At 37.1% G+C, this 18,440-nt stretch overlaps 1 protein-coding gene across 6 annotated transcripts in view; it reads left to right on the top strand.

Moving 5' to 3' along the window:
- Window positions 1-18,176, top strand: part of UNC79 (unc-79 homolog, NALCN channel complex subunit) — a 109,416-nt gene extending 91,240 nt beyond the window's left edge. For 5 of the 6 annotated variants that reach the window (XM_071426568.1, XM_071426565.1, XM_071426567.1 and 2 more), the window contains 8 exons: window positions 831-908; window positions 3,385-3,474; window positions 6,876-7,051; window positions 8,667-8,853; window positions 10,195-10,392; window positions 12,532-12,609; window positions 16,148-16,189; window positions 16,863-18,176. In XM_071426568.1, coding sequence (XP_071282669.1) covers window positions 831-908; window positions 3,385-3,474; window positions 6,876-7,051; window positions 8,667-8,853; window positions 10,195-10,392; window positions 12,532-12,609; window positions 16,148-16,189; window positions 16,863-17,063 — 1,050 coding nt within the window. In that variant the 3' untranslated portion in view covers window positions 17,064-18,176. Of the gene's footprint in view, window positions 1-830; window positions 909-3,384; window positions 3,475-6,875; window positions 7,052-8,666; window positions 8,854-10,194; window positions 10,393-12,531; window positions 12,610-16,147; window positions 16,190-16,862 lie in introns of those variants that run through there. The other variant, XR_011679137.1, reaches the window with a different exon arrangement.
- Window positions 18,177-18,440: the final 264 nt, after the last annotated feature.

Raw genomic sequence — 18,440 nt, 5'->3', positions numbered from 1 at the left:
TTTTTGTCTGCTCTTTCTAAGAAAGTTACATTGCATCACTATGGACAAAAATTGTTCCAGTGCAGATATAATGTTAGGACAAGAAGTTATTGGAATAAGCAAATAATTTGCAGGGTGTCCAATGCATTATTGAAGCTTATAATGATTAAATAACAGCAATAGCAAGTTTAATGTATGAATGATGTGGACATTGGAGATTTTAGGTCAAGGGATTTGGAAACACAAAGAAACAAGAAAAAAAAGTAAAATAAAAGCATCAGAAAAGCAATGAGAGATATTCTACTGTAGTAGCATGACACTGACCATGTCTCAGAAACAGCCTGTTTATGTTTTCTGGTGCAGAAGTTATATCATACCATACTAGTATGTTGTCAACTTCAAACCTTTTCATATAATTCATCATTGTAGAACTTCAGTGACATGTTATAATATCACAGTGAAGAATATGGCACCCTACCTTATCCTTCTCTATCATGGTTCTCTCTATAATGAGAGGAACATTTGATAAATTGAAGAAATAGCAAATATATATTTTTTTCATAAGGAAAGTCTGATTTGTTACATAATATTCTTCAAATTGCTTCTGCACAGCATATGTGTTAATTAAGCACATTAAAGTCAGATTTTTTTTCAAGAAAATTACCTCATTTATAATGGTGAGTTAAGTAGGTTGTTTTTAAAGAAGGAGATCTCTAAAGGCAAATTACTATGAATAAAAGCAAGAAGAGATCTGAACTTTTTTAATTTTAAATGAAGTAATGAATAAATTATTAGTGTCTTTAGGTTCCTCAAAAATAATTTAAAATAACTTATCTTTAATCTCTTCTTAGTTTGTTTGTGCAGATGCTGGAACAAAACTAGCTGAGTCAACAATCCTACATAAACAAATGATTGCCTCAATGCCTGGAGTAAGTACTGAACCAAAGTCCATTTCTTAGTTCTGTTCTGATTTTTAAAAAAAAAATACATCTTATTCAACTTGCTTTGCTTCATTTTAATGCTCTTTCTTTTTCATCTCTCCTGATTGGCAAGATGGATTACAGGCAAGGTTGAGATGCTTCATTCTTTTTATTAACAGTGGAAAGTTCTGAATTTGATGTTGCTTCCCTTGCTTTCACTGATAACCTTTAGTCATGTAGCTTACTGAGCTACATGACTAAAGTAACTGACTTCAGTGGAGCCTGTGCTCAAAAAGACAAATCAAAGATCTGCAGTTCTCAATGGGGAGCGGACCAGCTGAATGCATCAAAAAATGGTAGTAGGATGGAAAGCTACAAGCCATTGCCTCCATTCTCACAAAAGATTACCTGATTAAAGAAGGGAGTTGATGGTATTTTTCTGGTAATATGTAAGTCATTCATCTATACCCTGCTGATGAGTCTAGCTAAATGACAAGTACTCCTTGCCCGGGCACTGAATGTGCACCTGGTGAATATGGAGGAAGTAGCACAATGGGAGGTCTTGACTTGTTCCATGGCACATGTGACTGAGTACCCAAGCAGATGGAAGAGGGTTAGCCAAGTTTGCTTTACAAGCTGAGTGAGGAAAACTTGTTTCCCTGTGTTTGTCAGCTTTAGGGATGACTTAATAGGATCTTTCCCATGTATCTTCTGAGTGCGTGATTTTTTAAATGCCAATCTTTAATAATACCTTTCCTCCCAACAGGATATTTTAATTTATACTTGCTTTGAATAGACTAATACTGGTGTTACAAGGTGTGATAGGAACATGATCATTTCAGAAGAAACCATAGAAAATTAGGCTGCCTACTGTTTGCATGAAACAGAATAGGTTGTTGGAGAGAAGTCTTGTGCAACTGAGCATTTATTTTCAGAGATTGGAGTGTAGTCTCTTTCATAATTCTGTTATTCAATATTCTAGAACCCAGGTTGAATCCTTTGTGCACATAAACTGGATAGACGATATACTGACAGGGTTCCCAATGACCATAAAAACCCACTGGTTTTTATTCTGTCATGGAAACTGAACAACATTTGAAAAGCCAGGAGGGGGCATAGTAAGGGAACATACAAAAATGAGGAGTGCCCAGGTCAGTTGTTTTAAATATAGAATTCTCGCAGTTTTTCAGATTTCAGCCACTAAAACTCAACTGTGGCTTAATAATTCTGTGACTAAAACTAAATCTAGTTCATTTGTATGCTCAGATAGGATAATCAGCGTCTATGCTTCAAAGTGCAGGTAATGAAAAAGAGGCCAAAGAACAGTAGTTTTCTTCTGTAAACTTTACTGCAGTGCTCTGCCCTGAGCCTATGACTTGGGATAAAGTAGATTTTGGTGACTTCAAAAAGATATCTAATTTAATAATGTGATCATTTAGCCTCAAAAGTTAAGCATTTCTTTTACTTGACCCCTTAGAATGAGACATTTATAGTTCCTGTTGAATTCAGGCAGCATTATCTTCACCTCAGACTATTAACATGTAAACTGAGGTTTATGTGATACCTAGTGGGTCAGTAGCATCACCTTTGGAAAGCTTCCCTGCAGGGCTCTCTGATCTATTCAAAGCCCTTATTTAATCTGACAGCTTTGTTCTGTTGACTGCTTTATGCACCTCGTGCTCATCTTGTGCTTGCTGAGGGCCAGATTCACATTTCTCACTGTTCTAGGAAAAAGATTGTGAAAATCTGTAGTGCACAAATACAGCAAGCACCACATTGAGTCCCTTTGTTTTCCCTTTGAGGTTGTTTTTGCTGTGGCACAGGTGGCTTCTCAGTAAGCTTATACCTTTCTGATCTTACTGGAACACTGCATAGCTTTAGTGCCATTAAGATGCTGTATTTTGAATGCTTTTTCTTCAGGAATATAGAGGAAATATTCATTAGTTTTTCCTTAAAGGAAAAAACACAACACATTTCAGTGATGTTCATTTTAGTGATGTTTACACATAAAAGACCTGAAGTTATTTAAACTGTTTTTCCATTGTGATTAATGTGAAATAAGGGCATCTGTGCCTGTGACTGAATTTTGTTTTCTTTGATTGTAACTGATTGATTCAAATTGCAGAAGTGCTCAGCTGCTTGAAAAACTGAGCTGTTCAATTCTCATGAGTTTTTAAGACTAATTCTGGATCACTGTAAATTTCAGGATGACAAGACCAGAATATTCTTGAAAGTTTCATCAGTTGATCTTTTAGTGCTGTCATAGATAAGAGTATTTTATGATGCATGAAGAAATTACAGCAGCTGGGCTATCTTCTCATACTATAATCAGATAAGAGGAGATCATACAGTGAGAAGAAGAACATCAAAGAATACCTATTCCTAATTATTCCAAGTAAAAAGGAAAATAAAGAATTTGAGACAGACTAACTGTATTCTGGTGAAGCAAAACCCAGTACTTAAACTTATTTCTTTTATGTTTTAGTGTGGAACAGCAGCAATGGAATGCATGAGGCAGTATGTTGGGGAAGTGCTGGATTTCATTGCAGATATGCATACCTTAACCAAATTGAAGGTTGGTTCTGGCATATATTGATCTAAAGTGTATGAGTTTTTTTTACAAAAATATCTTTTCTGTAAGGAACCTGCCTGGGAGACACAGTAGGAGGTATTTGACGGTGACTGACACCGTTTTTTTCTTTCTCTTGTAAAAAAATATTAGTGCTGTTATAGATTACAGACTTCAGTGGCATTGGTAAAAAGTAGCTTATGTGATGTTGAAATGGAGGCTGATTCTAAGATCATGAGCACATAATAAAAATGCAGGCATGATTTTTCTGAAATGTTGATGATGATCAAATGTCATACCAAAGTCACTGTGAGAAGTAGTTGTGTTTAATATAACCCAGGGAAGCATAAAACTCCCTGCCTGTACAACAAAGTACACTCCTGTGGAGGAATCCTGTGTCTCTTATAGATAAAAACAGACACTTAAATTTATTGGAACTTCAGAGCTAATTAAAATGCAGTAATTGACCTAAAAAAAGGGGGTGTCCTTTTCCTAATGGATGCTGTTGTTTTCATTGTCAGGTTATATTCTTTTGAAAAAGAAATAGCTCTTATGGCTGTAGTCCAAACTGTATTTTGGTTTCTTTATATTAGTTGGATGACAAATTTTTAAGAGGAGTGATAGGAAAGTACTTCTGTTAGCATAAAATATTTTATTTAGGAATGCATTTCATAAAAAGATCCTAGTAATCATTAGCTAATCAAAACCTAAAATTCCTGTTTCATGGAGGAACTTCATGTCCCTATTATATTTCCTACAGAATGGAAATTTTCTAAGACGTTTTGAAAAATTAGTAGCCTAAGTAACATTGCTGCTCTGAAGCTCATTTATGAAGCAATGAGATAAGAATTTTTACTCTACTAGTTTCTCACACACTCACTTGTTCACTGTCCCTCTGGCCCCTCAAATCCACCTTGTGCCCCAGAGGGGAAACCATATTGTGTGTTAATAATACTTATCACAAAGGAAGAAGAATCCCAGCTAAACTGAAACTTGTGTCTTGAAACTCTCTGTAACTGTATTTTACTGGACAAAATATTCCCTTTCTTAAATTCTTACCCTGTTGGCCATGAATTCCTTTGAATTAAAGAAAATAGTCTAAGGGAAGCAGCCTGTTAGGCTGGAGTAGAATTTCCTTCAAAGCACAAAGTAATTAATCATTTGAAGTTGAATTGGATTGCCTTCCCACTCTATCCTCTTAAGTTATTCACCCATTTCTGTTAAAGTTCAGAACTGCTTTCACAATAGGTAGCAAATGAATCATAAGTGAGGCGAGAGATACATCTGCTTTGCTAGTTCCACAGGAAAAAAAATCAGCTTACCTGAAACCAGGAATGGGGAAAATTTGTTTATAAATACTTGCAGGTATCCTCTCTCCTGTGTAATGTTTCTGTAGAAAACTTTCTGTCATTTTGACTTTCTCCTTCTGCTCACCTCCCTTGAGCTGTAGTCTGATTTTTAGAATTGTTCTTACAGTGCTGAAGTCTGGTGATTATTTCTTATCCTCAGTGGGACTATTTATTTTTAAAAATTTCATATATGGATATAGGTAGAACATGAACTAAAACTTTACCTGTTTTTTCCCTTTCATTTTTTGAAATGGGACAAGAAGCTTCCCAAATCAGTCATCTGGCCATTTAAAATGAAGTAAAAAATTCCATGTTGTTTTGATTTAGCCATGTAATACAGGAATCTGAGGACAAATTAGCTTAATAGGAGAGTCAAATATGACCATAATTTTATGTATTGCAAAGAATAAGCTTTTCTGTCTTATAAAATTAAAAGGCAGTTTTTATTTAAAGAGAGAAAACTTTGTGGTTTCAACATGTTTGAGAAAATATTTTTAAGCATTTCTAAGTTTACAAATAGTCAGAACTTCAAAGAAATTCACAGCATCTAGATTCAAATTCTTGCAAGCTCATTTAATATATTTATTTACATTGCTTGGGTTTTATAACAGAAGTGTTACTACCTAGAAAATGAGTCCTGTGATCATCTGGTTGTACAATTTCTTGCAAGTGTGTATTATCAGCAGCATTTGGGGTTATAGTTAAAAAAGAATCCTATATGATTTATAGGACCAGTAACAATCCCAATAGCAGAAGGTGATTTTCAAATGTTGGTTTTCAAATTTGGAAATTTCTACTCTCTGTAGGAATTCAGAGAACAGACCTGGTTGGAGTTGTTTATTTATATCCAATGTCTTCTTTTGCATATCCAAGAATAAATTTTTTGAAAGAGGCAAATTATTTTCAGTCCTGTATATTAGGAACTGCTGCACTATAAAAAAGGTATAAATGTTAATTCTCAAGATAATCTGATTTCAGTGTACTGTTTCTATTCAGTTTATTATGGTTTCTTTTTCCCTTTGAGATAAAATCTTAATTGGTAAAGCTTGGCAGGATTTTATTTAGAAAATTCCACCATTTTTGAAGATTTATAATGTATCTGCCTTCATAACTGTCTATCCTTTTTACCTGTCTGTATAACAGTCATTAAATATTCATGCTGGTACCTAGGGGTTTTTCCCTTCAAAGAGATTTAAGTAAGTGCAATTTGAGAGTGTAAGTTTCTGTGGTTGGATACTTATCTGGTACAAAAATATGATTGGTTCACTGATTTTATCCTGTTATCATAATTGGATAACTGATGACCTGATTTTCTTGTGCAAAGCATATGGCTCTCCTTTAAAGCAAGCAACTGCAGTCAGCATGTGTTCTGTTATAGTCTAACCAGAAGGTAATGCAAAGTTAGCTGAATAGAAATTCAGAAGTATCTCGAGAAGCAGCAAAGAAACATCCCTTAAAGCTGGCAAAGCAGAATAAATTATCTTTACAAGCATAAATATTTGAGTGTTTCTTGGTGAGAGGTTTGGCTATTTTATTGCCAGAGCTTAAAGGCATTTGTAACTGAATAGTGCAGTATAGCTGACAAGTGCAATATAGGCATATTGCTGGAGAATAAGTGAGCTTCTTTCTGAGCATGTAAATGGGATATTGCACATGGAAGGCATTTCCTGCCCAGATGCTATCTTATTAAATGGTTAGATTATTTTGTTTTTACCTAAACTCTCTGGATATGCAAGCATTAGTTTGTATTGATCAGCTGTTGAATTTGCTGGTACAAAAGCTGCCTATACATTTTGCTCAATTTATATTATGTCTTTTTATTATTATATTATGACCTCTTTGAATTGTGGCCCTCTGTGGAAAGATCTGCATCATACTGATGTTACTAATATAGGGATTGGTGAATTTTAAAAAATCTATTTCTGAGCTTTGTTTTGTAGACACACAGATCCTGGGAAGGAATTGAAGGGGAGTGAAATAGAATATGCTGGGTTTTGGAAGAATTTAGTTCAAGCAAAATACTGGTTTTGGGTAGGAAATCAGATCTTTGCCTTGCAGAGTCACATGAAGACTTGTTCTCAGCCACTGCATGAGGACACGTTTGGTGGACATCTGAAAGTTGGTTTAGCTCAGATTGCTGCTATGGAAATCACCCGGGGGAACCACAGGGACAACAAAGCTGTGATCCGGTATTTGCCTTGGCTCTACCATCCTCCTTCGGCAATGCAACAAGGGTGAGAACACTTCTACACAAAATGGAATACTAAAATGAGTTGGAAATCTTCACAAAATTATGTTTCTATTGCCAGATTCCATAGATAAGACCCGCACTAGGAAATGGTGGCAGTGGGACATTCAAACAGCTGCTCAGCAGCTCCCTGATCCTTAACTGAGGAGTCTCTCAATATAATATTTAAAGTACATGCCAGAGGGATAGTGGAGGTAACTCCAGGGGCTTGACTGGAGTAACACTGGAAATTAACTTGATTCTTGGTCTAGGTGCAGACAGTGAAAAGCACACAGGCACTTGATCAGTCCTAGAATTACAGAAAATATTCTCTGAATTATAGACAAAACAACAGGAAATGGCCATTGAAATTATGCAGTACAAAAGAATGAGAAGTAAGTGTAGGCCTACTGATGTATGATAAACTACTGAGTTCACCTGGCTAAAGTTAAATGAGAGAAATCCTGCTCAAGACATGTTTTCTGTCCCTTTTCACTGAGAGAAATCCTGATGTACAGTGTTTTATTTTCTAAAAAAAGGGGAGTACTGTCCCTTGTGTTACAGTGACAACAAGTGACTTGTTTTGAGTGTAGTCAACTGGACTGTGTTTAAACAAACCTGGGTTCCTGTCCCAGCTTTGTCCCAAACTAACTGTCCAGGATTCTAGGGACTAAGGTGTTTAGGCTCCAGTCCTTTTAGATACATCTGCATGTGAATATGTGGAGAATATCTGCTTTAGGAGTGCTTAAATCCTTGCATTTTAGTTTCTTACATGTTAAAAAAAAAGGAACACATGTTTTTAATTGAAAGTAATGTTACTTTAAGATTGTATAGGGACTTGAGGAAGAGCATTGTATCAGATTTTATTAAAAACCAAAAATTAATGGAATGCCTCTTGGGTAATATGAGTCTTTGACAATGACAGCAAATTAGAAACTAAAACCAGCAGGGAGAGTGGCCTAGTAAATAGTGATTTCTTGATGGAAAAAAAATTATTTTCTTCCTGTGCCTATGAATTCAAATGAGTATTTAGTCAGCAGAGGGACAGACAAACAGGAAAGGGACAGACAAGATGTCACCAGTGAAGGGCTCTTTTTAGATTATCTAGGCACACTGCTTTGCAGTTAGACACTGTACTAGACAGTGGACAAATACTTAAGTGTCACAAAAAAGTATAGTCCCTGCCCTCCAAAACACAATCCAGATGTGCAAGGAGATGCCCAAGAACACAGAAATTAACTCCACTTTACCAGAGGAGAGGTGGAACACAGTGGAGGTAAGGCAGCTGCATGGTGTCCAGGGGAGCTGAGAGGAGCATTTCCACTTGGGCAATCCTTCCCATCTGATGATATCTGTGTAAAAAACTCATTCTCTGTGGGAGCAGTGAATCTGTGAATGCTTTAACCTTTTGTAGAGACTGGTTTTTGACCCACCAAATAGGTTCTATTGGACTTGTATGTGGTATGTCAAGGCCACCAAGATCTGTGTGGTTGGAATCTTCCCAATGATCTGTGTCTCCAGCACACTGAGACTGCATCTGCCAAATGTGCATAAGGAGACTCCATATTTTGGGGAAAGCCAGAAAACTTAGTATCATTGTAAAATCTGCTCTTTTTTGACAGGCCCAAAGAGTTCATAGAATGTGTCTCACACATTCGTTTGCTGTCCTGGCTACTTCTGGGGTCTCTGACACACAATGTTGTCTGTCCAAATTCTCCATCATCTTGCATGCCTATTCCACTGGATGCAGGTTCACAAATTGCTGACCACCTTATTGTTATTCTGATTGGGTTTCCAGAGCAATCAAAGGTAAGGGATTATGTGTTTTAAGTAGAGATGTGTTTTGTATTGGCCTTTTTGCAAACATTTATTTTTAGTAAGATAAAAGGAGGGGTAAAAGCTTAATAAAACCCAGGACCCAGGGAAAGAAATCTCTGTACAGTTTTTCTTATGTGCCTAGAAGACTGATGAAATTAGTACACTTAAGTTTGAGGTTTGGTTATTTCAAAATGTCTGAACACAGGAGTGAGGAATGAAAAACTGAATTCCAAATTGAAGCTTTAGCAGTGACCATCTCTGTAGCAAATCTCTCAGATAGTTATTTATTCTTGTTGTATATTTGCATTGGATAGCATGTAATAATTTTATGATCAAAATAATTACAAGCAGTGATGATTCAAGCACAACTTTTTTCTTCAAGTTTTCAGGACAAGAAGAGATATTACAGATTATAAGACATTTGTGACAGTAGTTAAACACAAATATAGCAGCAGTCTTTGACACCAACCAGGTTTTTATTAGTGACAGAAGCAGAATGATCATACATTTATCTTATACCTAAAATACTCCTTTCTTTCCCTGCACTCACCCAAGACACTGGTGCTTCCCATCCATTTCCTTGGCCTTTTTTTTTTGCTCTTTCAAATACCTCTTTCCAGTTACCAAGCAACCATTGCAATGTTTGGTGCAGTCATACTGCCACAGAGCATGAATCTCTCTTGCTCTTGCAAACTGAGAAAACATTTCTGACCAGAAGCATCTTTCTTGTAATGAAGTGGTGAATGTCCAGCAGTCCTGGAGGCTCAGACACTGTGATATATAACAAGGATTAGCAAGGAGCCATGCCTGAGTATGCAAAATGAATTCTCTTTCCTTGACTGTTTCCTTGTGATTATGAGCAGTCCCAGCAAAGCAGAAATGGATGGCAGATTAACAGAACAGATGTAAAATCATCTATTTTATATGATAACTGTCCTTTCAGGTTCTGAAGTGGAGTCATATGTGCCAGATCCTTCAGGCCTTCCAGAGATTGCAGTGGAGATTTCCATTAAGAAAGTTTCAGAAATAGTCCTAAATACCTGTTTTGCAAAACTAACCTTCTTTTAAAGGGACTGACCTTCATGCCAGGCACTTAGGTGGCATGGGAGCATATTTGCAAATGCAGTTTTTACAAATATAAAAAATATTTTATAAACATGGAAAAGATGTTATCAAGTGTACATGACTTACTAGTTCCTAATGGGAGGGAAACATGGGAAAGTGAGGGGCAAAACTGCACAGTGGGACACGTGACAGGGAATGAAAGCCTCTGCACTGTATCCCAATGGAGTTATTTAAATAAACATTTTCTTCTATTTTCTGTTTTTACAGACATCTGTTCTGCACATGTGTTCCCTGTTCCACGCATTTATATTTGCTCAGCTCTGGACAGTGTATTGTGAACAAACAGCAGTAGCTCCGACAGTCCAGAATCAGAACGAATTTAGCTTTACAGCAATCCTCACAGCCCTGGAGTTCTGGAGCAGAGTGACACCCAGCATCCTGCAGCTAATGGCACATAACAAAGTGGTAAGTCAGGTGCTGCAGACAGATTTAGCACAGATTAAACTCAGAGGAGGCTTGGCTCTGTTTCAATGGAATACAACAGGCTATGAATAGCATCATAAAGTGACTTTGATGCTTTTGAGACATTAAAGGATAGCTAATTAGTAGTGATTTAACCTCACAGTAGGCCTGAAACAGGATCCAGCCAGAATCTACCTGAAACAGCATCAGGAGTCTGAGCTGCTGCTTGTTGGATTATGAACTCCTTGCATCACGTCTCATATTGTATATATTCCTGCTCTTAACTGTGGTCTGTTGTTTTATCTGACTCTGCCTTATAGCAAATGAACTGTTCTAGGATAATTCTGTGAATATCCATTTGGTTATTTTTTACCATGTGATGGTGAAAAAACACTCAACTGCTGACAATTGGCCACCCATAATTCATGGGTTATTCATCAAAAATAAACTACATAAATATCTCCTGAAACATTTTTGAGTAATGAATGACTGGAAGGAGGCATCTCTAGAGATAAGATTTAAAGGGAAATGTTCATGGTGTCCAGAAATCATCCATACCATTTGCTTGGACGTAACCTTTAAATGTTTGTTTATGCCAAATACTCTCTTCTGTTGGAGCAACTTTGTACAATAAGAACCCAGAGGGCTTCCAGCAGACCTCTCATAGCTGCTCCTTTGCTTACTATTGACTAATGATTCTCTGTGCCTGCAGGCTTAGGCTTAAGAGCTTGTTTCTGATGGGCAAGGCCTATTGTGTTTCCTACATCCCAGACAGTCATGACAGGTCAAAAATTTTTATCTGGGACGTTGATTAGTAGTTCTGGCTCTGGAGAGCTTGAGGTTAGCTTTGGGAAACATTTTTATACATGGCCCATTCCTCTCAAGTTAGGTCTTAAGGTTTGCTCCTACTAAGGTTTTCATTCCTGGTTTGTTTGGGTTTTCTTTTTTCTTTTTAAATGTAGACCTGCTATGTGTATGGAAATTGTTTTATATAATTCTCCTTTCCCCATGTGAAACATTTTCCATCCCAGAGAGGTATGGACCTTGCCCTTTTAATTGTAATTGCATGGGCTGCAGTTGAAAGTCTTAGCCAGTTATTATTTCCTGTGTCTTTTCCATATCAGGCAGTCTCTAGATGATATTTTAGCCTGTGACATGGTGGGGTCTCTGTGGGTCACAAGCCATTGCTGGGAACAGCAGTTCAGGAAGCTCCATTTGAAGGAACAGGAAGTCTGCATTGTGTTTCCAGCCAGCCACTTGTTTAGTCAGACACAAAAGCCTCTTGTCAAGCCCTAGGATGAGAGTATGACTGGGAAGTCCCAAGTTCCAATCCTTTCTCTGAAAGTATATAATTATGTAGCTTTAGAGCCACAGTTATTAAGCTCTCTGCCTCAGCTCTTGCTCTGTGAAATGTAGATAGTAACACTTGCCTGTCTCACTGGGGTGTTGTAAGGTTAGTTAGTGTTTGTGAAGCACTTTGAAGATGAAAAGCACAACATAAAAGCTGAGTTTATTATTATCAAGGGGAATTTACATGTAGTTTAGACAGGCACTGTAAATAGTCATTGCTGGCTCAGGATGTTTGTCTTGTACCTGTGAATTTACACAATATAAAACATAAAAAGCTGTCTGCTACCAAATAACTGATATTTGGATCTGTCATACGTTGTGATACAAAATGGAAGAATTATGGACTAGCTGTCAGTTGAAAACAATAAATTGTCTTTTGACAATTTGGGGGATAAAAAGATGGGTGTTGTGAGAATGTTAATTTTCAAAGATTAAATAAATAAAAATAACAATTTCTGACACACAGATTGATGAGAATTGCATAGTGAAGACATAAAAAACAGTTGATGTCTGTAAAGAGCAAAGCCAAAGACAGCTTGTTTTGATGTGTGGTAAGAATTAAAATACATCAAAGGTTGAAATACTGAACACATAGCTGTTACCACATTGGGGTAAAACTAAACAAAGAAAAACATCCCATATGTGCTTGTGTAATCCTTAGTCCTGTGTGTCAGTGGTTAATAAACTACCTAGCAAATACAGGAAGATCCTTCTTAGAGGCTGTTGGCTTATCTTACTACATTGTTATGCTGGATATTTATTTGGTTTTACGCTTGATTTTTCTTTTCCAAGATGGTGGAAATGGTGTGCCTGCATGTGATCAGTTTAATGGAGGCCTTACAAGAATGCAACTCTACTATCTTTGTAAAGGTAGGCATACCCTACCATGAATATCTATTAAAATATATTGCCTGATTATTCTGATTTCTAAATGTATTGTCCTGTGCTTTCCCTCCCACTCAAAAAAGAGAGAGTGGAAGAGACTGAGGTTGAATGTTAATGCCACGATATACCCTAGCAATGCATGCTGAAAAACAAAATCTGTGCTAAGACCAGACCACAATCTCAAATTCAAGTTCTCCTGATTTTTTAAATGAATGTGTAATCTACTTCCTCTTTCCATTGCCACTAATGTCAGTAATGATCTTATTCCTCTAATAGACACAACTAATGTCAGTGACTTTGAGAACCTCCAGCTACTGCCTGAATTTTCAGCCATTCTGTATCTTTTAATCATCATAGGTCCTTTGCAGATCTCCTCTGTCTTCTGAGCCTCACATTCTTTTAGGTGGATGACAGAAACTTTTTGCCACATTGATTTTCTTGTTATTATATGAGTTGTTTCTTTGGAAATCCATAGTCAGTCTTCCATCACAGTGTTTGCAGAAGGGTTGGGGTAGTCTCACAAGCATAAATCAATTTTACTATCCTTTTTTATGTTTTCCCAGTGCAAGAGAGTTTCCACATAAGTAGTTAAGGTTAATATAGTTCTTCTGTTGCCATAAAGGAAATTTCTGACTATTGCTTTACTCCAGTCTTTTATGATCAAGCAAAAATTGAAAATAAAGTAGCTAAAATTGAAGGTCTTTATGTCAACATGAAAGTATTCACACTCATTGTGAAAATACAGATTTGTAATGGCTTGATTCACTACAGAAATTCTGTCACTAAGGGCTGTTAAAGTGATTATGGCTCTGTCTGAAAGACATATGGGCTTCTCTTTTAGCCAGTCCAGGATGTTCAGGATTTGACAAAGATGAAGAGTGGCTTTAAAGCTGTGAAAAGAGAGGCCTTTAGGGCCAAATCCCTGTCACAAATCAAATGAATGCTTTCAGGGGGTTATGTTTGAGAGCATATATCAATATAATGCTAAGTCAGGTTAAAAGGACATTGTTGTTACTATAAAATCAAACTCATAAAACTGTGGAACCCTGAGTTAAGGTGCTAAGCTTTCATGTTTGGTGGGTGGGAGATGGAAGAGAAGAATTTGGGTGGCCAAATCCCCTTTACTCAGCCCTAAAGTGAAATCCTGCAGTATACAAGAGATATATATATATATCTATCTATATCCTGAACAGTATACATGCATAACATTGCTACAGGATTCATTGTTCCAGATTACTATTTTTTTTCTGAACTGATTGCAAAAATATTTATTGTAGATGTGAAAAATAAGTTCCATGATTTAGGGACTTACTGTATGTTTGAAGTCCTTCAGAGACACAGTGGTGCAAAGCTTATTCACACGGGAACCAGTGAGTGAGTTCTCAAGTTAAAAATTATCAGATTTGAGACAGTCTCTTCTTCAGTGACTGTGAAATGAAAGTGTTGAACTTTTCTCCTGCTTTTCTATGTCAGAGGAGCTGGGAAAGTGGCCATACCAGTTTCGGCATTGGTGTTGGAGACCAGTACCTTGCTGGTCACATCTTTGACCATCAAATGCATCTCTGAGGAACTTGGGAGCCTACAGTGAAGACAAGAACAGCTCAAGGCCTTTTGCCAAGACCCAAGGTTTTTAGGCAGCCCCAGCAGCTGCTGTGTAGCTTTTTAGGGAGCTGGACAGACAGCAGATTTGGAGAGCCAGAACACAGCACCATGACCAGCCTGTTCTACAGCCTGGTTTCCCTTTAAAAATTAAACTGGAATCAGTATAGTTCTGTTGAAAATATAAACTCAAAAAATTTGATAGTGTCTGACAGCACTCTGTTCTTCCAGCTGTTCTTTCTGACTAGTGTTTTGTATTCTTCCTTTGTGAAGAAAAGGCTGGCTTAGGATTAGTTAACAAAACTCAAGTGCTTCCATAAAAATGTCTTCTTGTGTGACTTATCTATCTGTCAGCTGTAGCACTAGAGGGTTTGCTTGCTTGTGCGTGCAGCAGAATGTTCATTTCATTAAATGTGTCCAGACCCTGCAAGACAGAACTGGTGCTGGAGGACAAAGATCTGTATCTGACCTTAGACTTGTCCAGAAGAGATATTGATAAAAGCTAGTTTCCATGAGTGCCCTTTGCAGTCAGTATTTTTGGACATGATTCATCTTGATCTATTTTAGATACTTGCTTTGGGACAAGATGAACTGAATGTGAAGTGCTTGATTCTCTCAGCTGACTGAAAAAGTTGTCCAGTGAATTGGTTCAGATGCAGAGGGGTACCCTAAGTTTTCTTCCTGGCTTCCCTTCTTGCTTGATGTACTTCTGACACCAGTCCTGCCTCCACTGGCTAACTCCACAGGAACTCCATCTGTGCCAGACTGAATTGTCAGGGATGTTTTGTTGATGGCAGTGGGGTGTGGAGCATGGCCTCCCAGACCTGTTCCCTCCTCACCAAAAACACACCTTGGGATTGTGGTCACTGCATCTTACTGAGCACTTCATTAGTGTGAGAGCCCATGGAAGGGTGTACAGGGCTCACACATCTGCTGCATCTGGCTGCATTCCAGCTGTTTTGGCATTCATCTGTCTGTAAATGCTGAGGTTTGGCTATGGTTCTTCATGTGGTAGACTAAGTAATGAGTCCTGACAGAGTTTCATGATTCTCCAGCAAAAGAGCACTGAAATTGAAACAATTATCATTCCTTGCACAAGGGAAACAGCTCTTTATCTAATGTTGTCAATAGTGATTAGGTTTAACTTGCAGCTCCAGTAGCATAATTGGTAAATTGCAAATTTTAATGCCATTTGGAGGAACATTTTAGAACAGTAACCTCAATGGCTAAATTAATATTGAAAAACATGAATACTTTTGCTAGAAATGCCTCTCTGGCTTTCATAAGGTTGTCATGTTACACTTCCTCAGAAGAAAAAGTTCCCTGAAGAGCAGGAGTCTCTCCAGTCCAATCACAGCTGACAAATTTTCAGACCTCCTCACCTTGTCATTCTGGATAGATTTTAGCTGTGCTCCCCCACCTACAGAATACCTAACATTCTGCAGTGAAACACTGATGTGACTAGTGGCTTAAAAAATGTTGGTTATCATTTAAATATATGTCCTGTTATTAAGAACTACTGCTTCATTTTTTTTTTTCATTTCTTGATGTATACCTCACCATGCAAAATGTTTTGTCTCTTTACTCCAATATTGCTCACCTGCACATACAGAAACACCCTTACAAGGAAAGTAGTAACTGACTTCCTGTAACAAGTTTAATTCTGTATTTTCATCATTACCTTAAACAGGATACCAATAACTGCTACTGGTGATTCATCAAGCTACAGACAAGGGAAACGGGCTTCTTTACAGCTGAGATTTACCTCCTCCAAGTACTTAAAATAACCACATTTTCAGATTTTTGGTTCAGGCAATGCCAATTCAAATGGCTAAATGCATTAGATGTATCCTTCTCTGTCTCACAGTAACTGTAGCATGTTTACAGTCACTTGTACAATAACAAAATGCACCTCTTCTTGCAGCTCATACCAATGTGGTTGCCAATGATACAGTCAAACCTAAAGGTCAGTTGTTTCTGGTACTTTATCCTTTTATAGTATACATTTCTGTAAATTCTAAAATAATTTACATTTCTGTAAATTCTGGAAATAAGATGTGTGAAAATAGATAATTGTAGCATATGCAGTTGAGATGAGGCTCTGAAGTGTGATCATTTGCTGAGATGCCCTCTAGTCAGTGCTGCTCTATCCATTTCCCTCTGGAGCATTTTTCTCTCCCCAGGTTCTACACTGGGGCCTTTCCTTGCTATTTACTGAGATTTGTTGTTCCCTGAGCTGTGGTTTTTCTTAATGCCTTAGGCTTAAGAGTTCCCTGACAAATCAGGGTTGGGACTCTTGACTCAGGAGATAGATGTGGGTTCTAAAGAAGATATTGTGGGCCTGTTTGCTTGGGTAAAACTGCCATCTGGTCCTCTTTGTAAGGGAGAGGAAGGTGTGTCAGTGTGGTTGGTGAGTCAAGAGAAGAGAAGAAAAATTGTGGAGTTGGTCTCAGTAAGGAGTTGTGTTTGTAAGCACATTTGCCTTCCATGGCAACACTGCAGGGCAGGATGTGGAAGAAAGAAATTTGACATGGGGCAGTGTAAGAAACTCCCTGGCCAACAGACCAGTACCCTTCACATTGCTATATTAATGCACATGTTAAAGGTAAGAAACTAAAAGTTTTGCATCATTTCAACAGCATTTATCTGCTGGACTTCAGCTCCGCCTCCAAGCCATCCAGAGCAATGTCAACCATCACAGCCTGAGGATGTTACAGGGGTCAGGACAGATGAACAATAGCTCGTCTGTGCTCCGCAAGTGGCTGCAGTGCACCCAGTTTAAAATGGCTCAAGTAGAAATTCAGTCATCAGAAGCTGCATCTCAGTTTTACCCTTTATGATGCATTTAATTTGCTCCAAAATAAGTCATTTTTTAGCCTAGCAATAACAGGGTAAGAGCTGTAAAAGACCTTTTGTATAAATCCATATACAGAGTATATACTGTATCTACACTTTTTAGCCTAGGACAGATTGTGAAAAAGCTTATAATGGGTGAAGCTAAGAGCCTGCTCCTGCCAGTTTATAATTACAGTTACTCAGGATCAACAGGTTCTAAGTCTGCTTTCATGAACATGGATTGGACTCAAATCTACCATATTGTACATATGTCTCTGATCATTGAAATGTTCTTAAATGTTTCTTTACATTATTTTTGAAGCTAAACAAAAATCACTTTTCTTTGACTTCTATTTTTTTTAAAAATAGAATTGTGGGTATTCACAAACATGGAAGTGCTATGTTGCTATTTTTTGACAATTACAAAAGAAAATAGGGTTTTTAGGAACCTTTATATAAGTTTTTAGGGGGGAGGTGTTTTTTTTTTTTTAGATTCACAGCTGGCAATGCAATAAAATCTGTCACTATAAAACAGTGATGTTCTAATGAGGCTTTTTGTCATCATCTTCTGGGAAAACAGCAGCTTGTAAGGAGAGTTGTTATGAAGTGCACTTAGAAATTAGGTTGTTAAACTGTGCCAATTAATTTGTGGTTTTTTTGAGTACATTTTCCAAAACTGCCAGGTCTGATTTATTATTTTTTGAAATACTGCTTTTACTTCATTGATTCTATGCTGCTCTACTTTGTAGGTTTCATAGAAGCCTCTTTAATTTTGTGACTACTCTATTGTATTCTTCTGTCAATACTTGTATACAGTGCAATTAAAAAGATATCCCAAATCTATTCTTATTGATGTCTACAGAATTTATGTTGCAAACTTCAAGAGGAGCATGATTGGATTTGAACTTTTGCATTATGATATTTACAAATCCCAGCATTTGCATACTGTTGCATACATGATGTTTAATAACAGATGGATTTTAATATCATTAGGAAACTCAGCCAAAGCCCATTGGAATCTAAGGAGAATCAATTAACTCAGTGGATTTTACATAAAATCTTGAAAGCATAATGATTTACCACCTCTTGTAATAAATACTTAAATCTGTGCAATCCCAGTTGTATTTTCTGTATTTATTCTGTAATGCACTGATAAATAACAAACTTTGAGTTGTATATTGGAATGGTATTACATTCATAGTCTTTATTACCACTCTCACAATCTGCCTATGTTTCAGGTTTTGTGAAGGGTCAGTATTCTCTCAACACAGTCACTAAAATAAAAGTGGAAATGTTTGCAGATATGCCATTTAAGTAACGTTATGCTTTACAAAAACAACAAAAATAAAACCAAACAATGAAACAAAGAAAAATCAGGCATG

The sequence above is a fragment of the Agelaius tricolor genome, unplaced genomic scaffold, assembly GCF_023055355.1.
Source record: "Agelaius tricolor isolate 1412-34295 unplaced genomic scaffold, bAgeTri1.0.p SCAF_5, whole genome shotgun sequence".
Lineage (NCBI taxonomy): Eukaryota > Metazoa > Chordata > Aves > Passeriformes > Icteridae > Agelaius > Agelaius tricolor.
This window is presented reverse-complemented; position numbering and strand designations above follow the sequence as displayed.